The sequence below is a fragment of the Ranitomeya imitator genome, chromosome 1 (assembly GCF_032444005.1).
Source record: "Ranitomeya imitator isolate aRanImi1 chromosome 1, aRanImi1.pri, whole genome shotgun sequence".
Classification (NCBI taxonomy): Eukaryota; Metazoa; Chordata; class Amphibia; order Anura; family Dendrobatidae; genus Ranitomeya; species Ranitomeya imitator.
The window spans coordinates 877,162,105-877,189,734 of record NC_091282.1 but is presented as its reverse complement, the minus strand read 5'-3'; the positions used below and the strand labels follow the sequence as shown (position 1 = coordinate 877,189,734).

Here is a 27,630-nt window from a genome sequence, read left to right as displayed (position 1 = left end):
TTTTTCCCGCTATTCTATGCATTTAAGAAAAAAAACGCATGAAAAAACGCGAAAAAAACGCATGCGGATTTCTGGCAGAAATGTCCGGTTTTTGTCAGGAGAATTTCTGCAAGAAATCCTGACGTGTGCACATACCCTTACTGTAAGGCCATGTTCACACGTAGCGTCGGGTCCCTGCGAGTTCTCCCGCAGCGGATTTGATAAATCTGCAGGGCAAAACCGCTGCGGTTATCCCTGCAGATTTATCACGTTTTTTCTTGCGGTTTCCGCTGCGGGATTTCCTACTATTGATGCTGCATATGCAGCAATATGCAGCATCAATAGTAATGTTAAAAATAAAAAAAAAATGGTTATACTCACCCTCTGACGTCCCGATCTCCTCGGTGCTGCAGGCGGCGGTCCGGTTCCAAAGATGCTGTGCGAGAAGGACCTTCGTGACGTCACGGTCATGTGACCACGACGTCATCGCAGGCCCTGCTCGCATAGCAACCTGAGACCGGACGGCCGCGTGCAGCGCTGAGAGGTACAGCCCCATGCGGGAAGTAAGCGGATCAATGCATTTCTATGGGTGCAGAATCGCTGCGATTCTGCACAAAAGTGACATGCTGCGGGTTGTAAACCGCTGCGTTTCTGCACGGTTTTTCCGGCAGCATGTGCACAGCAGTTTCCCATTGGTTTAAATGTTACTGTAAACGCAATGGAAACTGCTGCGGACCCGCAGTTCCGCGGTAAAAACCGCAATGTGTGCGCATAGCCTAACATTAAAATCAGGACAAAAAGACACAAACCCGTGTTTAAAGTGCTCGTGTATACCAGTGTTCAAGTTAAGAAATGCTTTGGTCTCACCATTGTAGATGATATACTTTCACATGGGGTCCATCAGTTCCTGGGCAGGGGAAAGATCTGACCGGGTAATAATTTATGACTCCCTGTAGTGCCCCTGTACAGCTTCTGTCCTTACAAGGACAGGCCCCAAGTGTGCCCTTCTATGGACATCCCACCATCCACAAACTTCCCTACACGTTTCTTCCCCGTTCCTGGGGATTCATCAGGGGAACAGCTCAAATGAATATTGTGAGATTTAATGTCTATCATCAATATGGGGTCCTGCATTGGCGGGAACTCCCTGAAGCCGCTATGGCTGTCTGTGTCTCAGCCTACATATGGGTAGGAAGTCAGAAATTATTACCCGGTCAGATCTTTCCCCTGCCCAGGAACTGATGGACCCCATGTGAAAGTATATCCTCTACAGTGGTGAGACCAAACGTGTTTTTTTTTTTTTTTTTTTTTAACTTGAGCCCTGGTATGCTCGAGCACTTTATACACGGATAGAAGGATCCATCCTGCTGAATTTCAGCGTACAATCCTTCGTTCTCTCTAGAGCCAAGCCAGCTGTCAAGATGCTTGGCAGCAGCTCTCTCATAGAGAAAATGGGAATACTTGCCTGAGTAGAGCAGTCCTGTGTATGAGCGACTTTGGAGAGGTGGCTATCGTGGAAATGATCAATGTCCTTTTGGACCTTTCCATGTAGACTTTGGTACATTTTGTGCATGCTTTGTTTTTTGATAAGATTTATGCTTGTCTAAACATTCTTTTTGGTTTTTTTTCTTCCTCAGAGGACATACATCTTCACCTTCCTCCTCAGTTCTCGCCTTTTCATTCATCCTTTTGAATTGATGGCTAAAGTCTGTCATGTTTGTGTAGAGCAACAAAGGCTAAATGAACCAGGGTCTGATAAGGTAAGAGATGACTCCTGGGTCTCTGACTGGTTAAACAATAGCTAATTGTCATTTGTTTTAGTACTTGGCATCCATAGAAAGTCTCAGAGATTGATGATATGGGTAATCGGGGAAACCAAGCCACTGTCAGAAGTTTCTGGAAGTAGTTTGTTCCCCTCTCGCATGTATTTAATAAGTACATATAGCTCTCCAGCTGAGCAATGAGAGAATTCCACAAGAGTTGATTGTGGAATTTATACATTTGTACATTTACAGTACAGACAAAAAGTTTGGACACACAGAAAAATCTTTAAATGAGAAGGTATTTTCATGACTGTGAAAATTGTACATTCACACTGAAGGCATCAAAACTATGAATTAACACATGTGAAATTATATACTTATCAAAAAAGTGTGAAACAACTGAAATTATGTCTTATATTCTAGGTTCTTCAAAGAAGCCACCTTTTTGCTTTGATGACTGCTTTGCACACACTTGGCATTCTCTTGATGAGCTTCAAGAGGTAGTCACCAGGAATGGTCTTCCAACAATCTTGAAGGAGTTCCCAGAGATGCTTGGCACTTGTTGACCCTTTTGCCTTCACTCTGCGGTCCAGCTCACCCCAAACCATCTTGACTGGGTTCAGGTTTGGTGACTGTGGAGGCCAGGTCATCTGGCGTAGCACCCCATCACTCTCCTTCTTGGTCAAATAGCCCTTACACAGCCTGGAGGTGTGTTTGGGGTCTTTTTCCTGTTGAAAAATAAATGATGGTCCAACTAAACGCAAACTGGATGGAATAGCATGCTGCTGCAAGATGCTGTGGTAGCCATGCTGGTTCAGTACGCCTTCAATTTTGAATAAATCCCCAACAGTGTCACCAGCAAAGCACCCCCACACCATCACACCTCCTCCATGCTTCATGGTGGGAACCAGGCATGTACAGTCCATCGGTTCACCTTTTCTGCGTTTCACAAAGACACGGTGGTTGGAACCAAAGATCTCAAATTTGGACTCATTACACCAAAGAACAGATTTCCACTGGTGTAATGTCCATTCCTTGTGTTCTTCAGCCCAAACAAGTCTCTTCTGCTTGTTGCCTGTCCTTAGCAATGGTTTCCTAGCAGCTATTTTACCATGAAGGCCTGCTGCACAAAGTCTCCTCTTAACAGTTGTTGTAGAGATGTGTCTGCTGCTAGAACTGTGTGGCATTGACCTGGTGTCTAATCTGAGCTGCTGTTAACCTGTGATTTCTGAGGCTGGTGACTCGGATAAACTTATCCTCAGAAGCAGAGGTGACTCTTGGTTTTCCTTTCCTGGGGCGGTCCTCATGTGAGCCAGTTTCTTTGTAGCGCTTGATGGTTTTAGCCATTGCACTTGGGGACACTTTCAAAGTTTTCCGAGTTTTTCGGACTGACTGAACTTCATTTCTTAAAGTAATAATGGCCACTCGTTTTTCTTTACTTAGCTGCTTTTTTCTTGCCATAATACAAATTCTAACAGTCTGTTCAGTAGGACTATCAGCTGTGTATCCACCAGACTCCTGCTCAACATAACTGATGGTCCCAACCCCATTTATAAGGCAAGAAATCCCACTTATTAAACCTGACAGGGCACACCTGTGAAGTGAAAAGCATTCCCGGTGACTACCTCTTGAGGCTCATCAAAAGAATGCCAAGTGTGTGCAAAGCAGTCATCAAAGCAGAAGGTGGCTACTTTGAAGAACCTAGAATATAAGACATAATTTCAGTTGTTTCACAATTTTTTGTTAAGTATATAATTCCACATGTGTTAATTCATAGTTTTGATGTCTTCAGTGTGAATGTACAATTTTCATAGTCATGAAAATACAGAAAACCTTTAAATGAGGTGTCCAAACTTTTGCTCTGTACTGTATGTGCCATGTGTGACTTGTGTAGTTTATTGTAATGTGCATATATTTTCCTCCGCAGACTCACATGAAAAAGATTGCTCCGAAAATCCTTCAGCTGCTGACAGAGTGGACCGAGACCTTCCCTTACGATTTCCGAGATGAGCGGATGATGAGAAATCTCAAGGACACAGCCCACCGCATCACGCATGGAGATGAGGTATGTACACAGTTTTTTGTTTGTTTGTTTTTTTTGGGGGGGGGGGGTTAAATTGTTGCACCGCAGGCGTATAATCGAGCATGGCTTGGCAAGATCACTTTATCCCTCTCAATATTTTTGTAAAGGCAAATCAGTAACCGTGTGTCGCTGCACTGAGCTGAATGCAGTGCATAATGCCTGACTCACAACAGATGGCTCCATTGAGATCACAGAGACCTCCATAACCTTGCTTCTGTCATGCTGAACCGCTTCATCACATGAGTTCCTTGCCTGTTGGAAAACTCTGCTGTACATTTCCCTTTATAAACTATTTTTAATTTGTAGAGAAAAAAACCCCCTAACAACCAATGCCTGACGTATGTGGTTTCCTCTTGGAAAATGGTTAAAGTGCACCCACTGTATTTGTGTGTTACCTGATGTATATTGGGGAATATTTTCACAAAACCAGAACAATTCAGCTCATGATTTTGAAGAATATATTTCATGTATGTGAAATATGCATCCGCAAATAATGTTTACGTTACTGTACATATTACTTTTGTGTAAACTAGGAAACTCCCAATGTGTGTGTGCTAAATATATAATATTTTTTTAGACTAACTTTTTTCCATGAACATTAGCAGCAGTGTGACCATATTTTTTATATTGAAGCCTCTAATGAACATGTGTAAAATTAATTGTGAAGGGAGGAAAAGCAGAGTCATCCGTGACATTGCCTGTTATGACAGGTGAATCCTGTGTTGTCAGCTATATAGAGGCACTACCTGTCATTGTAATCCAGCCTCTGATGATAAGGAGCTTGCTGAAAACTTTTCCTGAAAGGACACTAGGTATGAATCTGAAAAAGCCCCAGTGGCCAGTGTGAGAATTGCAAGGTTACTAATTATGTTTTTAATAAAGATTGTGAGATGGGAAAAAAACACATTTCTCCCAATAATGTTAACACTACATGCAACACAAAAACCTGATTCTGAACACTAGGTCATTTTCTGATGTTACATTCCCCTTAAATGTATACAATGGAACCTTGGCGTATTTTATAGACTGGTATCTGGCAGCGGCATCCTTTTATCTCGTACGTCCTTCTATTTACCATGGATGTGATATTGGATGGCATCGATAGAAATCAGTTTATTCATGCCACTGGGGCTTTATAGACTGTATGCTGGAGGAGATAAATGACTGCGTCACTGCTACTCACCAGCAGTTAATGGGTAAACTGTTTCCCGACGTCTTGTCTTTGCTATGGGTATAATAATTAGATAGGAATGTAATCTAGGAATACTTCATTCAGCTTGGAAGTAGGGGATTGTACTGATTAGTGCATTACACTTAACAGGCGGCCAGTGACCTGCCGAGTGCACAGTAGGCATCACCCAGCGGTGTCTTCTGTACAATGTGGGCCCAGCTCCGTGAATAATTACACTTACTGCTGTTAGAAAGCAACCCCATCATATAATTCATTGAATTTGATCTGAATGGTCCTATTTTGCACACAAAAAACCCTTGTGAAAACAGGCTTTGTTTGTTTCATCATTTTGGGCAAAGAGCGCACCCTGTGATCGCTGCACTGTGCAGCCCATCCTTGTGGGATCAAATGGCATTTAAAACCATTTGTGCTGATAAATTCTTGCTGGAAAAGTTCTTGTATTAAGAATGCATTGATTGTATCTGAGCGGGCAAGCACGCAGCAAAACAGATGGATGGCTCACTGTGGATCAGGCCAGGCTTCAAAAAAGTGACGTTTCTAAGCGGAGATGAACAGTGCCAGGAATATACCAACATAACGTCTGCACGATTCATTAGCGGGCATCAGCGGTGAGGGGGTTTATTCTAAGAAGACCTAGCTGGCACAGTGCCACATCTGCTAGCAGAGCTGTAATAGGTTATTGACACCGGACTGTCACTACTATTATTGTATATCTGTCAATCTCCTTTGTTAACCCATTAGTCTCTCCATTCTATGTTGGCTTCTATCAGGAATAATTTACTGTTGAAAGAAAAGCACAGAAAGATTATTCTACAAAATTGCATTTTAAAGGCATTTGTCACCAGGTTCTTGCTATGTAATCTGAGACCACTATACAATGTAATTATAGTAATGTTTCACTTTCTGCACTGTCTTTTTTTCGGTTTCAATGCATTCCGTGTTTTATCAGCAGGAGATTATTATTACAGGACAACTGGCCTCGAGCCTCCTAGTCTAACCATCCCTTCCACCACTGATTGGCTGTCACTATACATTGGTTGCTTTCTGTGTACAATCAGTGATGTGGGCGGGGTTACACAGGGCTCAACATCTGAGCTCTGCTAGATCTGCAGCAGAGAACTGTGACGAACATAACTGCTGAACTGTGTAAACTGTGATACATCATTGGAATCTGGATCTCTTCCTCTACATCATGCTGCTGTCAGATTACATAGCAAAAACTTTTTGATAGATTCCCTTTAAGAGGAAGATCTCATTATGCCCAGTGTCTATTGATGTCTATTAGTTTACACTGATTTACATTAGGTGTGTTTTTTGTTTTTTTTCTCGCCTAGATGTACAGGAAAAATGTTCAGCAGATAATGCAAAATCTTATTCGGAAGCTAGCATCATTGAGTCAGTATGAAGAACTGATTGCAAAAATCAACGCCCAAAGCGCCGATCGCATGGCTATCTTAAAGAGCAAGCCGCAGTCCATACAGAGGGACATCATGAGTATCTGTAGTGACCCTTATACATTAGCTCAGCAGCTGACCCATGTAGAGCTGGTGAGTAATGGGTGCATGCCATGGCACGCTGACGGGTTGTAGTCCTCTGATGTATCTTTTACATTGCTGCCTGTGTTACAGGAGAGGCTAAGTTACATCGGGCCAGAAGAATTTGTGCAAGCTTTTGTGCAGAAGGACCCATTGGATAGAAATGAGGTAATGTATCATCTCTCTATGTATCATCTCTCTAGTATCTATCTATATGTTTATCTACTATGTATCTAGTATGTATCTAGTATCTATCTAGTATATCTATCTAGTATTCAATTCAAGTCAAAGCAGCTTTATTGGCAGGACCAAATAAACATTAGTTTTGCCAACGCACATGTACAGTAGGGATTAGGGACTGTGGGGATAATGGGTGGGGACTGTAGGAACGATGGATGGGGTACAGGGTGGGGGCTAAGGAAGTCCATGCCATATCATGGTTGTCTTTCTCGTAGTCTATGCATGCGCTCACATACTGCGCTGCTATCTCCACCGCATTCTCTTCTTCCCCCCCAGCAGGATATAGGTTTTCTCCTCCTCCTTTAATGGAGTTGAAATCCGGGAAGAGATCAGTCTCCTGAAGCGAGTGTCCCTCACTGCTGTGTATTTGGTGCAGTGTAGCAGGAAGTGGGTCTCCATCCTCCAGGTCACAGTGTAGGCCCAGTCTGTCTTCTCTGGGCTTATAGCTCTTTCTGTGGCGGCCGAACTCGATGGCCAGACTGTGGGTCTATACTGGCTCAGGATCTGGTGGTCTCTGGAGTCTGAGAATTTCTCCAGATATAGAGCCAGTGAGTAGTTTCTCTGTAGACTCTGGTACATGGTCAGTTTCTGTGAGATGCTGATTTAGTTCTTCCAGTCCCTGACGTACCTCTCCAGCCCCTCGTCTACGATCTTCCTGATTTTGGCTTTTGTCAGGTTGGTTTTGGGTGAGCTGTTCCAGGGGCCCTGGTTTGTGGGGACCACTTATATGTAGCATGGCTTTATGGTGATTGAAGCTTGGGTTGCTACTCTGTAGGTGAGCCTGGAATGACAGTGCCCTCTTCAGGACTGCTAGGTGCAGTGGGAATCTGCCCTGCTGAGCCCGACAGGCACTGTTGGTGATGCTCCAATGGACCCAGAGAAGGTGTTTACTGAATTCCAGGTGGAATATTTATTTTGGACTGGAATCCCACTTTGACTAGTCTTGGTGTGTGTGAGGGCCCCATACTGGATTGGGGTGATTATGGCATCAAAGATTTTTAGCCAGACCCTTACTGGCAGCTTCAGATAGTAGAGTTTCCTTCGGACGGCATAGAAGGTTTTGAAGGCCATGTCCTTCTGTGTCTCTATGGCTTGTTTGAAGCTCCCTGACTGGTTAATTTCCAGGCCAAAGTAGGTGTGTTTGTCCGTTCCTGTAAGAACGCAGTTGTTTAGCACAAATGGGAGGTTCGATCTTGGCTTTCTCCTTTGGAACCTCATGATAGTGGTTTTCTTTGCGTTGATTGGTAGTGACCATGTGGAGCTGAATTTCTCCCAAGATTTTCAGATTTTCAGGTTATATTGAATACCTTTCTCAGTTGGTGACAGCAGCCGTAGGTCATCTGCATACAGCAAATATTTCACCTGGGCGTCATGGAGGGTGAGACTGGGAGCCGTGGAAGATTGCAGAGCAGTGGCCAGCTCATTGATGCAAATATTGAAGACCGTTGGACTTGGGGTGCAGCCCTGTCTGACTCTGCGGCTCTGCTGGAAATCAGCTGTTCTTCTACCGTTCACTCATGCTGCAGCAGTTCTCTTTGTAGGAGCTGTTGTTGACATCATAGGTCTTTCCTCCTATTCCGCTCTCCAGCAGTTTCAGTAACAGGCCCGGGTGCCATACTAAGTCAGAAGCATTTCTAAAATCCACAAAACAAGCGTACATCTTCCCATGCTTTGTGTTATAGACGTGGCTCTGAATGAGGCTGTGCATGGTGTAGATGTGGTCAGTAGTGCGATGGTTTGGCATGAACCCTGCTTGGATTTTGCTGAGGACGTTATGCTCTGAGGAAATTAAGGATCCCCTTGTTCAGGATGCTGTTGAACAGTTTCCCCAGATTGCTGTTGACGCATATGCCTCTGTAGGTCGCAGGATTGTACCTGTCCCCACTCTTTGTACCTAATGAGGGTCTACACCCTATATTCACTTGTGCTGCTTTTTACTATATTTTTATTTATCTATCTATCTATCTATCTATCTATCTATCTATCTATCTATCTTATAAACACTTTTATTTACAGAGCTGTTTCAGTGACCGAAAAAAGCCTCGTAATTTAGAAGCTTATGTGGAGTGGTTCAACCGGCTCAGTTACCTTGTGGCCACAGAGATCTGCATGGTAAGTGCCTGCTTGGGTTGTTATATTGACCGCTTCCCTTTTAGGTGGAGTGTGAAGAACTAATTGGACTTTCTTTCTCTGTAGCCTGTTAAAAAGAAACACAGAGCCCGAATGATTGAGTTCTTCATTGATGTAGCTCGGGAGTGTTTCAACATCGGAAATTTTAACTCTTTAATGGCAATAATTTGTAAGTATATCAGTTGGTAAATGCATAAAGCTCCATCTTTGCTGTTCTGTTTATATGTTTTATCAGAAACCACAAAATTTCTTGCAGAATAGAAAACACAAGGCATTATGTCCATGTAGCAAGAATCTTCCTTTTGGTTTATTACGTTCCTTGGTCTGCACATGTTCTGTCCTTTTGAGCCTCTTTTAACTGCTTCACATTTGGAAGCTAAGCAGTTAAAATAAGTTACCAGACCATTGGACAGGCAACTTGCCCTTGGAAGATGCTCACTATTCAATTTTTCCCTAAAAACCACCAGAAAAGACACTTCAGGAAAAACAATGACAGCATTTTCTTGAAGCATCTTCTGCTTGTCTAAAAGACATTGTGTTCATGAAACGTGGACAAGGCACGGCCACAGGGCTAGGGGTACAGGAGCAATCAACAGACACTCACAAAGATTAGATATTATATTAATATTTATTAACCCATTTTTAAACAAAGGAAAGGATGGTAGGTAAACCGTGCATAAGCAGCAAATACAAGGACAGCAGTTACTCTCTATAACACCGACTAAGAGCATGCGCAGGTACACTTAGACAGGATGAGCAGTTTCATATGTAAGCAAAATACAAGTCTATTAACTTTCTTTGCATAAATCAATGACAGTATTGTGCCAGTACTTCAGTAATCATATACTCTTGGCAGGTTTAAAAGTGTCTCACAGAAGAGGCCTTTTCTCCTGCCTAACTGAAAAAAAAAATATGTATATATATATTAGTATTGGTACATCTTGAAACTGTAGTAGAAGGTCCTTGCGGCTCTTAGGGAATGCCGATCTCTCTAACACAGGGCTTCCCTAAGTCTAGGTGGCCTAACCCAAGATGCAGCGTACTTGGTTGTCCTCATCAAGTCAGCTTAAGTCAAGTCGAACATCACGACTGAGACACCAACAACAGATCCATTGTCGCACTACCATGTCCAAACTTTCTCCAAGGATCCGCAGCTTCACTTCCCCAGTGCTCTTCCTTCGACTACTCCCAACCTCCGAAAAAAATCCCTCTGCACTCCAGATTTGGCCTCTACAGGCCAGATCCTAGATTACATCACAAATCTCCAACAATACAGTAAACTGTGATTAACCCTTTACAGTGCACATGCCCTAACCCTGCAAAAAAAAACCCCCAAACAAACGTGTCAAATGTTAGCTTGTCAGCAGTAAATGTTTGCCATGTACTTTCAATAGTTATGCCCAATACCCCTACTGCAGTGTTAGGTAAATGCACTGGTACTTGAATTAAGGTACCTTCACACATAACGATATCGTTAACGATATCGTTGCTTTTTGTGACGTAGCAACGATATCGTTAAGGAAATCATTCTGTGTGACAGCGACCAACGATCAGGCCCCTGCTGGGAGATCGTTGGTCGCTGAGGAAAGTCCAGAACTTTATTTCGTCGCTGGACTCCCTGCAGACATCGCTGGATCGGCGTGTGTGACACCGATCCAGCGATGTCTTCACTGGTAACCAGGGTAAACATCGGGTTACTAAGCGCAGGGCCGCGCTTAGTAACCCGATGTTTACCCTGGTTACCAGCGTAAATGTAAAAAAAACAAAAACACTACATACTTACCTACCGCTGTCTGTCCCCGGCGCTCTGCTTCTCTGCACTCCTCCTGCACTGGCTGTGAGCGTCGGTCAGCCGGAAAGCAGAGCGGTGACGTCACCGCTCTGCTTTCCGGCCGCTGTGCTCACAGTCAGTGCAGGAGGAGTGCAGAGCAGCACAGCGCCGGGGACAGACAGCGGTAGGTAAGTATGTAGTGTTTTTTTTTTTTTTTTTACTTTTACGCTGGTACCAGGGTAAACATCGGGTTACTAAACGCGGCCCTGTGCTTAGTAACCCGATGTTTACCCTGGTTACCCTGGGACCTCGGGATCGTTGGTCGCTGGAGAGCTGTCTGTGTGACAGCTCTCCAGTGACCAAACAGCGACGCTGCAGCGATCGACATCGTTGTCGGTATCGCTGCAGCGTCGCTGAGTGTGAAGGTACCTTTACTCTGGTATTCTTAGTCTTTTTCCTTGCTGCTTTCAGAAGTCTGCTGGTTACACCTGGAAGAAGACAGCTATGGGTTCTCTGCTGCCAGGCATGCTTTAACAATTCACTGCTTTTGGTAATGGGGAAACCAGCAGAATTCTGAATTTGACATTAGATTTTCTGAAACAAGCTAGCCTACTATCAAAAGTTTGTTTTTTTGAAAGACACTCAACATTTGCAGAAGACATTTTGGAGTCTAGTTGAACCTTACATTATAGGAGTGAAATGTAGCTATAGTATTATATGCAAACACTAGTTAGTATATTGCTCTATTCAGTAACGATGCAGTACACGGCCTATGTTGTATGTACATACTGTATATGATGTATGTATATGTTTTCTATTTTGTACAGCTGGAATGAACATGAGTCCCGTTTCTCGCCTCAAGAAAACATGGGCAAAAGTGAAGACTGCCAAGTTTGATATTCTGGAGGTATGGAGTGCTTGTGTGATGGCTTTAATGGTAGTAATATTATCTAGAACACCTGCATACTGTTTTTGTTATGGAGCCTCTTCCTGGTTTACGGATTGGGCCGCTGAAATACAGTTGGATGGGTTTTCGACACCCTGCACACCCACCAATCAGCTGGTATCCGTTCAGCACAGAATAGGAGCTGATCTGCAGTTCTTGGCAGTGGGTGCAACAAATTGTATGTAGCTGTGTTGTACCCCTCTGTTCTCTGTGTACGTCTGGCGGCCAGCGCCCACCAGAGCTAATCGCAGCTGACCATGGGTGTGCCAGGTGTCAGACCCGCACTGACCTGTTATTGATTAACTATTCTAAGGCTAGGTCATCAATATTGGATGACTGGACAATCCCTGTAATATATTATGCTTTGATAAACGTGTATGATACTTTCAGAATTTGAAGTTGCCAGCATGACAGGACATTTTCAATATTGAAATCTTTAAGAGGAAAATTTAGTTACTCAATTCAATATGAATTTACAGATCTCCTAGTAACCATAGACTTGGTGATCACCATTTTAATCTAGATTCTTTTTGTGTCCCTGTACAGCATCAAATGGACCCATCAAGCAATTTTTACAACTATAGGACAGCTCTGCGAGGGGCAGCTCAAAGGTCCCTAACTGCCCACAGTAACAGAGAAAAGGTATGTTGTCCGAAATTCTGAGCAGACCAGCAGTCTGTGGTATGGATGTATGACAGAGCCATAGAAGAGCGTGATCACACCATGCCCTTTAGTTTTGTATTGCAAGAAGAGGGAGGTAACATTTCAGGTTTTACAACTGATTTGTAAATGGTTAAACCATCGGTGATGCATGTTTTGACGTCACTGACCAACCAGCCAAATCCATTACAAACTAAAATGCTTGACCTGACTACCAATGCGTACGGTATCATAAGCCAAGCATCTTACTTAAATAATCTTGGTTTTGAAACCTCCACTTATAATGTCGAGGCCATTATTTACTTACTGGGAAGGGGATAAGCAAAGGGGCATCTACACAGCAAGGTAATCAAGTGCTTGTGTTGATATAAGGAATGCTTGGTCATCGGGTGAAATGATCTTTTGTGTAGCGCACATGATCGTAGTTCTTGGTGGTGTATCATCCTGTGTGAACTATAGCAGAACTATAGAAGTCTGTACACACTCACCGATCTAGTATACAATGGTTGTTTGCTTTGCTCTGCATGTGTAAAAGTTTACGGATCAGCAGTTGTATCATGCCGCCAGTCAGTGTGTGTAAAAGGATCTTTAGCGTTGTCATGCTTCCCAATTCTAGGCTTTGCTACGGTGTTGGTTATCACTGCCCAATGCAATCATCACAAACCCTGCACACATTGGAATTGGTAGGAAGACCTTGTCTAAAGTTGTAACTGTTATTCCTAAGCTAAGTACCCCTACTGAAAATTTTTCGAAGTACGGTACCCCAAAGGCTGTGATCGTGTATGTAGCACGTTAACCACTTAGTGTGAGAGAGCACACATGCCACCCCCCCACGGTACATGTACCACAGTTTGCGAACCTAGGTTGTAGACCAGCTGATATGTGGCTATACCTAATTTAGGTATGTAGTAAGTGTATTCCATATACCATGCCATGGATGGAGAATGACCCATCCATATTTTATGCTGACATACACATGGGCCCTTTTAGATTAACAGCTTCTCACTTAACAAGCACGTCATCCTGGCAAATCTGCTTTTTCCTAACAAATATAGTATCCATCTTTTACCAAATGGGTAACAAAAATGCTGTGTTCATGCATTTCTCTCCTGGAGTTTGGAGATCAGCCAAGTATCTCGCTATCCCACATCCGTTGAGGAGGGGACTGCTCATTGGTGTCTTGCTGACCTTGTTCTTGTACTGAATGTTTAGTAAGCAGGTGGATGGTGTGATCAAAGGACCTGTTACAAAATATGCTATTGTAATGGGTTGTACATTTCTATCTATTCTCTGGGATGTCTTGTTGGATGTGAAAAGGATCCGACAGGTTTTAATAAGTCAGTTGAATTAGAAAAAAAAATGGAGAAAATGAGGTACGAACGTTTGGGCCTCTATACATGCCAAGAAAGTGTAAGTTTGCAATTTGGTATTTTAGGAAACTTTTTAATTTACCAAGAAGAAATCCAACTATAACTGTATATTAGATGTATGTCTCTTAAAATGGTTGTCCCTTTTCTCCTTTTTACCTGTCAAGCTGTCCCAAATGGCAGGCCAGTTATCCCCTGACTGCTAGACCTATTGTCCCAAATTTGTGCTGCATCCGGTGGTCTTATGACCACTCTCCCTTTCCTTTTCTTCACATGGCAGCCTTGGCGGGGAATGTCTGTTTCACAAGTTACCGCTCACTCCTGACCCATCCACCGTTCAGTTTTTGCTCTCTTCCTCCTGGAAAGAAATGCTGGAAAGGAGTGTCAAAGCCAAGGGACAACAATGTCTGCCGTGTTGACAGGGCAGGGTTGTGAAGACACCATACCACGTGACAGTCGACATGTCACCAGAGCGATACACCGGCAGCAATGATTAATCAACATTTAATACTCATAATAATTGGATGAAATGGAGAAATGTTTTATTAATACATATTTATTTTCTATTTTTCCCTGTAGATTGTTATCCCATTCTGCAGTTTGCTGATTAAAGACATTTATTTCCTGAATGAAGGCTGCACCAGTCGCCTCCCCAATGGTCATGTGAATTTTGAGGTAAGATTTTGAGTAGCCCCTTTCAATGGGAAAGTGACTGATGTGTAACGTCCCTATTTTGTATGAAAGATTCCCCTGAACATGCCAGTTTGTTACATTATGGACTTGATCGTAGGTGGAGAATAATGCTTGTCATGTTTTCTTATTCTTAAGAAATTCTGGGAGCTGGCAAAGCAAGTCAGTGAATTTACGGCTTGGAAGCAAGTTGAGTGCCCGTTTGAAAAGGATCGAAAAATTCTGCATTATGTCCTGACTGCTCCTATATTCAGTGAAGATGGTATGTGTTCTTGGCAACACTGACTGCCGCAATTTGTAAAGTATATTTTACTGAATAATACTTTATGGTATCCTAAAACTCATAGCCCCAACTTTGTAATATTCAGTTGTGTGTATTATGTTTCTTCATTGTTCATTACCTATAATCCATATCAAGTAGTACCGTTAATTGTAGATTGATTTCAGTATTTTGAAGATGCTTCTGAGAGACCTGCTGTGTTAGTAGCTAGACTTCGATATATTTCAGGATTATCCATTTTAGCTGATCTTTAGTATAGTGTGTGTTCTCTTGAGATATGTAGACTTCATTGCTTCCTTTTCCCTTTTGCGTGTAGGTCTTTATCTGGCTTCATATGAGAATGAGAGTCCTGAGAATCACATTGAAAAAGACAGATGGAAAACTCTGAGGTGTGTTTCACAGGCCGCACCATTAATCGAGGAAGGGTGCATTTCTGCTACTCTCTAGATACTCCTATTCCAAAAGAGATTTGCTGGATTCAACAACCAAATACTGACTCCAATTGTGTTTTTAATTCTTATTTATCTTTAAATTATTATATTTTGTATGTGTTTTTAATCCTAAAACTTTTATATGTTTTGTGGGGGTCTTCAGTTTTTGGTGTTTATGCTCCATTTCTATTCTGAGTATATACTTTGTACAACCCCTGGCAAAAATTATGGAATCACTGGCCATGGAGGATGTTCATTCAGTTGTTTACTTTTGTAGAAAAAAAGCAGATCACAGACATGGCACTACAGTCATTTCAGATGGCAACTTTCTGGCTTTAAGAAACACTAAAAGAAATTGAGAACAAAAAATGTGGTAGTCAGTAATGGTTACTTTTTGAACCAAGCATAGGGGAAAAATGATGGAGTCACTCAATTCTGAGGAAAAAATTATGGAATCATGAAAAACAAACAAAAAACACTCCAACACATCACTAGTATTTTTTTGCACCACCTCTGGCTTTTATAACAGCTTGCAGTCTCTGAGACATTGACTCAGTGCTCTTCAATCTGGCTCCAACTTTCTCTGATTGCTGTTGCCAGATCAGCTTTGCAGGTTGGAGCCTTGTCATGGATTATTTTCTTCAACTTCCACCAAAGATTTTCAGTTGGATTGAGATCTGGACTATTTGCAGGCCATGACATTGACCTTATGTGTCTATTTTCAAGGAATGTTTTCACAATTTTTGCTCTATGGCAGGATGCATTATCATCTTGAAAAATGATTTCATCATCCCCAAACATCCTTTCAATTGATGGGATAAGAAATGTGTCCAAAATATCAGCATAAACTTGTGCATTCATTGAAGGTGTAATGACAACCATCTCCCCAGTGCCTTTACCTGACATGCAGCCCCATATCATCAATGACTGTGGAAATGTGCATGTTCTCTTCAGGCAGTCATCTTTATAAATCTCATTGGAATGGTACCAAACAAAAGTTCCAGCATCATCACCTTGCCCAATGCAGATTCGCGATTCATCACTGTTCATCATTATTGCTTTTCTTTAGCCCGTTGAAACCTTGTTTTTTTCTGTTTAGGTGTTAATGATTGCTTTCGTTTAGCTTTTCTGTATGTAAATCCCATTTCCTTTAGGTGGTTTCTTACAGTTCGGTCACAGACGTTGACTCCAGTTTCCACCCATTCGTTCCTCATTTGTTCTGTTGTGCATTTCCTGTTTTAGAGACATATTGCTTGAAGTTTCCGGTCTTGACACTTTGTCTTCCTTGGTCTACCAGTATGTTTGCCTTTAACAGCCTTCCCATGTTTGTATTTGGTCCAGATTTTAGACACAGCTGACTGTGAACAACCAACATCTTTTGCAATATTGCGTGATGATTTACCCTCTTTTAAGAGTTTGATAATCCTCTCCTTTGTTTCAATTGACATCTCTCTTGTTGGAGCCATGATTCATGTCAGTCCACTTGGTGCAGCAGCTCTCCCAAGATCTGATCACTCCTTTTTAGATGCAGACTAACGAGCAGATCTAATTTGATGCTGGTGTTATTTTTGGGTATGAAAATTTACAGGGTGATTCCAAAATTTTTTCCTCAGAATTGAGTGAATCCATAATTTTTTTCCCTATGCTTGGTTAAAAAAGTAACCATCACTGACTACCACATTTTTTGTTCTTGATTTCTTTTAGTGTTTCTTAAAGCCAGAAAGTTGCCATTTGAGATGACTTTAGTTTTGCGCCATGTCTGTGATCTGCTTTTCTTTCTACAAAATTAAACAACTGAATGAACATCTTCCAAGGCCGGTGATTACATAATTTTTGCCAGGGGTTGTATATTGTGAGTCTTATTGACTCATCAATGTACTGTTTAATTAGCATATATGGGTAGGTATCTATATATTTTTTAACTTCTATTTACAGTCTTTTATTTTTTTTATTTTCTAGGTCAGCAATTTTGGGCAGGGTCTAATGTATGAAGGCACGGCCATGAAATGACTATTCTTTCTGGACACATTTTGCACTGTGGGATTGGAACGATGGGTGCATTGCATTGCAAGCAGCTGAGGCTTTCCAGCGGAGCAGACGTGAATCAAGACCGCTCGAGGGCAGTCAGATGAAATGACTCATAACTAGGTTGTCAGCCTAGCCTGCTTAGGACAAAACAATCACTTGATGTTTCACAGTCACCCCCAACACCGAGTTTTATTTCTTCAGTCGCATCTCGATTCTTTTCTGGGTTTTAACATCCTTCGTATCAATCCTACCCAGCTGTTCCTCCTGCATTACAAAGGAACACAGTGCTGTAATATGACTGACAACCACTCGCAGGCCGGGGGTCTTAACCCATTAATGCTGCGCAGTTAATTTGTGGTCTAGAGCTTTAGTTTACCGCTGGAAGGTAAACTCAACAGTGGGACTCATCGGACGTTTATTACTATTAATTTTGGAAGTAATATATGTTCTAGTCCAGAGCTAAAGCCTAATAACTATAGGCTACAACGTAACACAGTATATGTGTATATAGACGAGAGCGGTTTACAGTGTTTTTCCTTGTTTTTGTGATTTGCTTGTGTATTCTTTACCTAGGATCATGAAACTTTCTTATTTATTGCAGCAAGGTCTGTACAGAACATTTTAATACAGAGCAAGTTGTGCACTGAGTGTATAATGGGACGAAGCTATTTTCCCCCAACATTCCTTCCTCTTTGTAGTATTGCATTTTTATACGTGAGCTTTTTATCACTTTTCCGTTTTGTCGTACAAACACATCACGGCTTTAGACATCAGCATTTATTACCCAAGAGGCTACACAGAGGCACTGGAATTTTGGGAAATAACGTATGCATGTTTTCCTGAATATCTGGGCTGCAATGCATCGTAACGGACTGGATGCTTAACTGCTGTGAAGAGACGTTTGCAGTTTCTCGTAAAGAAAGTCTCTATTTTGCTACGGACTGAATAGTTACTGTAGTGTTATAAATAATAATAATGCAGGTTTGTATATACAGATGATCTTGTCTGTTTGCTAGTCTTCCTCTATTGATGTGACAGTCCTGTGACAAGGACAAACAGACCTTTTTACCTCATACCTATCCTTGCAATGCGCAGAAGCATCATGACAGTGGAGTCCTTGGTGTCTACTTTTTTTTTCCCAGTGTAATTTTCCCCTTCATTGATTGATAGGTTACTATGTGCATGTACTGTATAGGAATGCTAAGAAGGGTGAAGTAGACAATGATAATAAATGTGATGATATACATGCTACATTGCAAGGGGGGTAAAAGTGATTGTGTGTTGGGATTGTAATAAGGCCAGGGGTTAATGCATTCAGCTCCAGATATATCTTGTGTCTGGTCTCGGCTGCGTCATATGAGACACGACCTATGAGTGGGCTCCTTAATTAATTTGATTGTGACTATAAATGATAAAGCTCATTTCACAGGGAAATAATTTACCGTTTCATTGAAAAATGAAGCTTATCCATGTACAGGCATTCGTATACTATGCTAGGCGGCTAACATATCCATAGGGCTAAAAAAAAGTCCATTTAGCTGCTGCTGGTCTCGTATACCGCTGTAGGCCTTTTTAATGCAGAGGTATATGTAAAGTGGCATGTCCTAGTTTGGAGGTGTATGTCAGGCAATATTCCAGATGTATGCATCCAATTGAAGTCTCAGACATGTAGAAGTCCTGCACTCCATTGGTATAGACGCTAAAAGACGTCTTCCAATAGATCAGTAGAACATCCCTTTTCTAGGAAATGTCTCTCTGATATTTCTTAAGGTACTGTCACACTCGGCGACGCTGCAGCGATATAGACAACGAGCCGATCTCTGCAGCGTCGCTGTTTAGGTCCCTGTAGAGACGTCAAACACAGCAGCTCCAGAACGATGCAGGAGCGATCCAGTGACGTAATGGCGACTCACTTATCGTTCTTGCTGGTTGTTAGCTCCATGTAAAACATTGCAGGCATCGTTGCTTTTGATGTCAAACATGACGATACACGCCGACCTGGTGACGAAATAAAGTTCTGGACTTCTAGCTCCGACCAGTGATGGCACAGCGGGATCCAGATCGCTGCTGCGTGTCAAACACAACGAGATCGCTATCCAGGACGCTGCAACGTCACGGATCGTTGTCATTCTCGTTGTAAAGTTGCTGAGTGTGAAGGTACCTTTATACGTTTGTTAGAATTAGCATAATCAATTTTAAAGACTTTTCCCACTGCTGGGAAATGAATATTCTGACAAGCAGCTGCTGAGACGAGACACCAGGCACCTCCTTACTACTTTGCATGAATACATTTAGCGGATCCCTAGTTGAAGGGTCACGTCTGTGCACTCGAATGAAGCACAGCGGGTGTTAAATTTTTTTTGCATCAGTATTTCCATCTTGTGGGCACAGGTTCTCCATGTAGAAGGAGTCTTACAGGCAATATGGCATATCTGTCATCTGTGTCCATTTTTACTCAATATGCTCCTTATGACTCGGAGGTCTTTATGTGCAGAGAGATAATGTATTCTCCAGTGGAGATGAAGTTCTGCCTTATCAGAAGAAGATGCAGATCATTCGGATCTGAATGGGAAATATATACAATAAGGAGAAAGGCAGCTATAGAAATGGGTCATCTATTAACAATAACAATATCATTTATTAGGTGAATCTGTACAAAAAGTCCATGTGGCTAAAAATCCATAACATCACAAAGCTAAAAACAAGACCTAACAAAACACCAATAGGAGTGTTGGGGTCAAAATACCCTCTATCTCATCATAAAAGACTGCAAATCTGCTGTCCTAAAAATACAATTTCTATAAGATATGCAGATCCAAGAAAAGTAAGTAAAAAGAAGTATAGCAATTGGTGATGAGCGAGGGTGCTCTGATATCTGATTATCTGACCACGCTCGGGTGTTATCCGAGTATCGTGTACTAGAATAATATGTTCGAGTCCCCGTCGCTGCATGTTTCACGGCTGTTAGACAGCCCCAAAACATACGTAAATTCCCTAACAAACAGGCAATCCACGCATGCTGCCACCGGGACTCGAACGTATTACTCTAACATACCTTCAATACTTGGATAACATGATATCTGAGCACTTTCACTCATCATTAATACAAATACATAAATGATGATAATCTCAAAATATTGAGGAAGTCACGTTTGTGAAGATACGTGTGAGGTTGCCTCATACCCAATTAGTCTCTTTTGGCAGCCCTCCTTGTTTTTGTTTTTTGTAGTATTCATTTTAGGAATATTTATTGTTGTATTATTTATTGGTATACTTCTATGGTATTTTCTATGCTAGCGAGTTCGCCATCTTCTATAATGAAGTAGGGGGTGTTTTTGATACCAGCACTTATGGTGTTTTGTTAAGTCTTGTATCTGATGTTGCACACTTTTAAATTGTTTTAATGCCTTTTTGCCACATACATCATTTGTACTCCGTCACCTTATAAACTGTTTAATTGTTGTTTAACTCCTTATGGTATATATTTTAGAAAAACATATTGAATGGCTTTGAGCAATATTTATCAGCATTCTTTGTGACATGTATAACCTGGGCGTAAGGCTATGTGCACACGTTCAGGTTTTTTTCCGCTTTTTTCGCGATAAAAACTCACTAAAAATGCATACATTATGCATCCTATCATTTAGAATGCATTCTGCATGTTTTGTGCACATGATGCGTTTTTTTCTGCGGAAAAAACACATTGCGGTAAAAAAAGCAGCATGTCCATTAATTTTGCGGATTTTCTGCGTTTTTCCCTATGCATTTGGGAAAAACGCGTCAAAAACGCATGGAAAACGCATGCAAATTTCTGGCAGAAATGTCCGTTTTTTTTGTCAGGAAAATATCTGCAAGAAATCCTGACGTGTGCACATAACCTTATTCTCAAGCGATCATTATAATGAACACAGTACTTCATGCAGACAATAGTAAAACCTTAGATGCCGCAGGTCTTGGCTGTCATAGTGGTAACAATAGAAACAAGTAAGGTCAGTACAATAATTTTTTTACTTTTGTTTGGCATCAGTATGGTGTTTTATGTAGACTGAATCTGTGAACTTGCCTAATAAATGGCATGCAAAATATGGAGAGGCATAGGGGGCAAGTCATCGATCGGCTCCATATTTGCCAAATATAGTGGGTACAATGTGTGCCCTCCGACTCTGCATAATTGGGGCATCTGTAGAAAAGTGTACTCCTTATCAATTGACACGTTCCTTTTAACTCTTTATGAGCAGTATGAGGTTGTGACCATATTGTGGAAAGAGTAAAAATGACACAAAATCCAGGATACAGGTAACATATCATATCACTACCAATAAAATGTATGGTAGCTGAATTGTGACCACACCAGGTAAAGCCAACGAAACATCAGATAAAGATGTAATATATACCCTACAGCAGGTACTATTCCATAAATCTGGAAAGCGGGTCTCTAGTTCAGAGACCGAAATGTGTGTATGTATATAGAATTGCAGTGGATTTTGACTTGCTTACAAATTGTATTTCGAATTTGTGTAGTTGATGCAAACTGTAAATAAAAGTGAACCACATTGTGTATAAGGACTGTTTGCTTTTTGGGGGGATTGTTCTGTCTCCACATACGGTGAATGGAGGTGACTGATAAGGGGTTGTGAGACTTCTTCCCTCCATTTTTCCAAGATGGAGAGCAGACAGGACCAATTGCATACTCGGCGTCCGCAGACTTGAATGCTGACCGGCAGTGTTGGTACAATTCAAATCTTCTTTTATTTGTTTTTAGAGCCTGGGTACAATGCAGTAACTTTCTCTGAAGTCGCCGGCACAGGTTGCAGTTGTTTGCTGATGTTTGGAGGTGCTCAGATATTGGTGTTTTCACCAGCCTAGTAAATGTGTGACTTGTCTCACAGCATGAAGAAAAGAATAATGGCTGCTAAGAGCAAGTGACCTACGAACTGCAGGGAAGAGACACTCGTATGATTGCGAAATTAGAATAACAGATATGAGTAACAAATATTGGCCAGCAGACGGCACAAAGCAGTATGTCTAACAATAGTAATATATCTAACTGAAGCAATGCAAAACTTATACTGTGAAATATACAAACTAAACATCTGAATAGTAATATCTGGGGAACAGCACAGGGATGTTTATTGGCTTTCCATGTGTATGTGTGAGACATGGTAGCATTGATGTGCTCTGGACGTTGCATCTGCGTGCTGTAGATAGGAAAAAAAAATGTGCCCTCATTGATGCCACTAAGGCTGGGCATTGAGATCACATCTGTGGGCATTTGGTCTCCTAATGCGGTCTACGTAATGTGGTGTGAACGGTACTTTTAGAAGAAGTCAAAGTCTAACATATATGTATTTTTCCTATCGCCACGACAGCACCCACAACGAGAGAGGGGATCCGCCCACCTTCCGGACAGGAACCTACAGGTTAAAAAGGGGCGGTCCCCCTCGCCGTCCAGTTTGGGTTCCTGTCCGGACGGCGGGAGCGTACAGGTTTCGTTCGTTCTTACCCGGGTCCGCCAAGCCTCTGTGCGGTGTCCGGGGGGAACGGCAGAGTCGGGGGCCCGGAAGCAGCATCGGGGGAAGTCCTGTATCCAGCTTCCCCCCTCATCTGGCAAGGAGCGGTGGCGTTCCCGGGGGAAGGCACGCCGCCCTGGTTCGTCCACACGCACGCGACGCTGCAGGAGCAGGTCGGCGCTTATGACCCGGAAGTGAACCAACGACTTCCGGAAGAGGCCGGGAGGAGGAGCGCGGGACCTTTGAAAAGAAGGCAGCGCTTGGTGAGTGGTGTGCGGCAGCATGTCTTCCACAGGAGACGCCGAACACCGACAGTTAGGAGAACAGAGGAGCAGCAGCAGATCTCATAGTGGAGATGTGGCACGCGGGCAGCAGGATCCTGGCAACCCGACGTCACGTCGCACCTCACCCCCTCAGAAACCGGTACTCTAATTTCATCAGCAGTGGTGAGTGTTATATTTGAGCCATTGGCTGATACAACTGTCTTCTATACTATGCTTTGTTGTAGGGGAAAAAGGTCTCAAAATCTAAGCATAAGCAGTGTGCGTTATGCACGGAGCCACTACCTGACACCTATTTAAAGAAGTTATGTCAGACGTGTATATGCCGTACGTTAGAGGAAGAGGCCCCCCTACGTGTCTCGGATTTGAGGGAAGTAATTAGGGAAGAAATAAAATCGTCCCTTAAATCTAAACGGCATGAGAAGAGTAGTATGGAGATGGTATCCGATTCCAGCCCTTCGTTGCAGGAGGGCGAGTGCTCGGAGAGTTCTTCACCGTCCTCAGATGAGGAAGGAAGGCCTTGCTTTTCCACTGACAATATGGAGACTTTAATTAAGGCAGTCCGTGCAACTATGGGGGTTGCAGAGAGTAAAGAACCGAAAACAACCCAGGAGATCATGTTCGCAGGGCTGAGCCAGAGAAGTCGCAAAGCTTTCCCGGTGGTAGATTCCATTAAAGATCTGGTCAAACGGGAGTGGAACAAGCTGGATAAAGGGTTCTTACCTTCGGCCGCAAAAAGAAGGTACCCCTTTGAGGATGACACCTTATCCCAGTGGATGAAGATCCAAAAAGTAGATGCGGCAGTAGCCTCTACCTCGAAAACAGCCTCGCTACCATTAGAGGATGTAGGACTCCTTAAAGATCCTTCAGACAGGAAGGCTGAGATGCTCCTTAAGAAGTTGTGGGAAGCATCATCTGGAGCCTTTAAGCCCGCAATCGCAGGCACCTGTACGGCTAGATCAATTATGGTCTGGGTAACTCAGCTGGAAGAACAGCTTAAAGCTAAAGTCCCCAGGGATAAATTGTTAAATTCCCTGTCTCAGGTCAGAGAAGGAGCGGCTTATCTAGCGGATACCTCGATTGATTCCCTGAAATTGGCTGCAAGATCGGCGGGTCTTTCAAATGCAGCCCGGCGGGCACTATGGCTAAAGACCTGGAAGGGGGATGCTCAGGCAAAAGCCAACTTGTGCTCCATTCCGTGTAGGGGTGAGTACCTATTCGGCCCGGTGCTGGATGACATCCTTGCAAAGGCAGAAGACAGAAAGAAGGGATTTCCTAAAACATTTAATCCCACTTTTAGGAATGCCTTCCGAAGACGCATGCCCTTCAGAAAATTCCAGTCAGACCAGCAGGGATATAATCGTGACTGGGAGACGTCGGATCAAAAGAAGAAAGGTGGATACTATAAGAACCCTTCATCTTTCTCAAGACGTAGACGTAATTACAGATAGAACAGATCTACCAGTAGGGGGAAGACTAAGGTTCTTCTCAGAGGAATGGAGAAAGATAACTTCTAGTGCCTGGATAATGGGGGTAGTTGAGTCAGGGTTAAAATTAGAATTTTTGAGAACTCCCCCAAATCATTTTGTGATAACATCGCTGGACACTCCGGCCCAACAACAGGCCTTAGAATTAGAGATTCAACAATTGCTTACAAAGCGAGTTATTGAAGAAGTACCAAAACATCAGGAGAAGACGGGCTTTTATTCTCCGCTATTCTTAATCTCTAAACCTGATGGGTCCTTTAGGACTATCATAAATTTACGTAAATTGAATAAATATCTTCAGTACCACGCTTTTAAGATGGAATCCATTAAATCAACAACTAAGCTTTTGTTTCCTAGGTGCTACATGTCGGTTTTGGATCTAAAAGATGCGTACTACCATCTTCCAGTTCACAGAAATCACCAGAAATTCCTCAGGATGGCAGTATGGGTAAACCATCAGATTAAACATTTCCAATTTTTGGCAATGCCCTTTGGCCTGTCCATGGCACCTAGAGTTTTTACAAAGGTTGTTTCGGAAGTAATGGCCCATATCAGGGAAAAGGGAACCCTTGTAGTGCCCTATCTAGACGATTTTTTGATAGTTGGAAATTCAATTGCTCAGTGTACGTCTAGGGTAAATGCCATAATATCATCCCTACAGGAACTCGGATGGATAATCAACTGGGAAAAGTCAAAACTGGAACCCACAAGACGTCAAATGTTCCTAGGAGTTCTTCTAGACTCAGAAGATCAGTCATCCTTCCTACCAGAAGAGAAGAAGCAGAAGATCATTCAAAGGATCACGGCTGTAAGGAAAGTTCCAAGCTTAAGTTTAAGAGACGCAATGTCTCTACTGGGATCTTTGACTGCGTGTATATCGGCGGTGAGATGGGCTCAGGCTCATACCCGAATGCTTCAATACGAAGTTCTTCAAGCAGAGAAAGATCTTCACGGTGCTCTAAGCAGAAAGTTCAAATTATCACCCGCCACTCTTCACGATCTGAGATGGTGGCTCAATCTAGCACATTTGTCAAAAGGAGTTCTCTGGACCATCACTCCGGACAATGTAGTTACAACAGATGCCAGTCCGTTCGGTTGGGGAGCCCATATGGGAGAAATTCTAACCCAAGGGCGATGGCCGATTCAAGAGTCCCAGAATTCCTCAAATCTAAGAGAGCTTGCTGCAGTCAATCAGGCTCTTCTTTCCTTACTACCATCCCTGAGGAATTCGCATGTACAGATACAAACAGACAATATGACTGTGGTGGCCTACATCAATCATCAGGGGGGGACAAGGTCACGATCCCTAATGACCACTACAGCACAGATATTGTCTCTGGCCGAGAATCACTTACAATCCCTGTCGGCAGTTCATATAAAAGGGGAACTCAATATAGAGGCGGACTACCTCAGTCGCCATTCCCGTCAGGGAGAGTGGTCCCTAAACCAACGGATATTCGATCAAATAGTCAATCTGTGGGGTTTGCCGATAATAGATCTATTTGCTACGAGGAAGAACAGGAAGGTCAGGAGGTTCGCATCCTTACACATAGCAGATCAACCATTCATAGTGGATTCTCTTCGTGTCCGTTGGGACTTCCAGCTGGCATATGCCTTTCCCCCAATTTGTCTGATTCCGATAGTTCTCAGAAAGATCCGGGAGGAAAGAGCCAGAGTGATTTTAATCGCCCCCTTCTGGCCCTGGAGGCCTTGGTTCTCTCTCCTCAGGACAATGTCGGTGTCCGATCCCTGGGTGTTGCCAGTGGTTCCGGAACTCCTTTCTCAAGGTCCATTTCGTCATCCAAATTTGGAGACTCTTCACTTAACGGCTTGGAACTTGAGAGGGAGCTTCTGAGGGAGAGGGGGTTCTCTAATGCCTTAATAGCCACCTTACTGAAAAGTAGAAAGGAGGTCACTACGAAGATCTATACAAAAATTTGGAAGAAATTCCTTATGTTTTATCAGCAACCATTAGGAGATAAGGCTCCGATTTCAGCTATTTTAGAATTCCTTCAGAAAGGCTGGGAATTGGGTTTGGCAGTCAACACTCTAAGAGTTCATGTTTCAGCCTTGGGAGCTCTATATAACAGTGATATAGCTGGTAATAGATGGGTTGCTAGGTTTATTAAGGCATGTCAGCATTCTAACCCAATCCATATTGTAAGGTTACCCCCTTGGGATCTAAATTTGGTGCTTGAGGCGTTGACTGAACCTCCTTTCGAGCCATTAGACTCTATTTCGATAAAAAATTTAACCTTAAAAACAGCTCTACTTTTAGCGTTAACATCTGCCAGGAGGGTCAGTGATATACATGCGTTGTCAGTAGATCCTCCCTATCTAATAATTCTCCAGGATAAGATTGTCTTAAAACCTGATCCTGCATACTTGCCAAAAGTAGCAACTAAATTTCATAGAAGTCAGGAGATTTATTTACCATCTTTCTATGAAAATCCAGGTTCAGAAGAGGAGAAAAAATATCATACCCTAGATGTAAAGAGGGCGATATTAGAATACTTGGATAGGACACAAAGCTGGAGGCAGAGTAGGGCTCTGTTTGTTTCTTTCCAGAATCGGAAAAAGGGTTCAGGCGTCACGAAGAACTCTATCGCTAGATGGATTAGAGAAGCGATATGTCTTGCTTACTCTGCCAGGGGAGTAACACCACCAGAAGGCATCAGGGCGCACTCCACTCGGGCTATGGCATCATCCTGGGCGGAGAAGGCAGAAATGATATGCAAGGCGGCAACTTGGTCATCACCTTCCACCTTTTATAAGCACTATCGCCTTGATCTATCTGCCAATTCCAGCTTACAATTTGGCCGTTCAGTACTTAGTGCTGTGGTCCCTCCCAGTTAAATAGTCTTTGAAAGTCTCTCGTTGTGGGTGCTGTCGTGGCGATAGGAAAACCGGTTTTTACATACCGGTAATAGGATTTTACAGAGTCCACGACAGCACCCATACATTCCCCCCCGTATTTAGTTACTTATTCCTGCACTCTGTTGGAAAGTGTGCCTTAGAGATCACTCTATAGAGGTGGTGGTATTTAGTAGTGTTTAAGATAATATGGTCATGTACTGATTCATTGGTGGTATCCCTTGTACTCTGGAACACAAACTGGAGGGCGAGGGGGACCGCCCCTTTTTAACCTGTAGGTTCCTGTCCGGAAGGTGGGCGGATCCCCTCTCTCGTTGTGGGTGCTGTCGTGGACTCTGTAAAATCCTATTACCGGTACGTAAAAACCGTTTTTTTCATCATCA

General features: G+C 42.8%; 1 protein-coding gene across 1 annotated transcript in view; it reads left to right on the top strand.

The window, feature by feature from the left end:
• The window catches only part of RASGEF1B (RasGEF domain family member 1B), a 37,336-nt gene extending 15,678 nt beyond the window's left edge, over positions 1–21,658 (top strand). The window contains exons 3-14 of the mRNA XM_069742846.1: positions 1,617–1,739; positions 3,670–3,807; positions 6,352–6,564; positions 6,646–6,720; positions 8,809–8,904; positions 8,989–9,091; positions 11,521–11,600; positions 12,186–12,281; positions 14,246–14,341; positions 14,495–14,618; positions 14,953–15,025; positions 17,027–21,658. Of these exons, the coding sequence (XP_069598947.1) occupies positions 1,617–1,739; positions 3,670–3,807; positions 6,352–6,564; positions 6,646–6,720; positions 8,809–8,904; positions 8,989–9,091; positions 11,521–11,600; positions 12,186–12,281; positions 14,246–14,341; positions 14,495–14,618; positions 14,953–15,025; positions 17,027–17,051 (1,242 nt within the window). The 3' untranslated portion in view covers positions 17,052–21,658. The remainder of the gene's footprint in view (positions 1–1,616; positions 1,740–3,669; positions 3,808–6,351; positions 6,565–6,645; positions 6,721–8,808; positions 8,905–8,988; positions 9,092–11,520; positions 11,601–12,185; positions 12,282–14,245; positions 14,342–14,494; positions 14,619–14,952; positions 15,026–17,026) is intronic.
• The last annotated feature ends 5,972 nt before the right edge of the window (positions 21,659–27,630 follow it).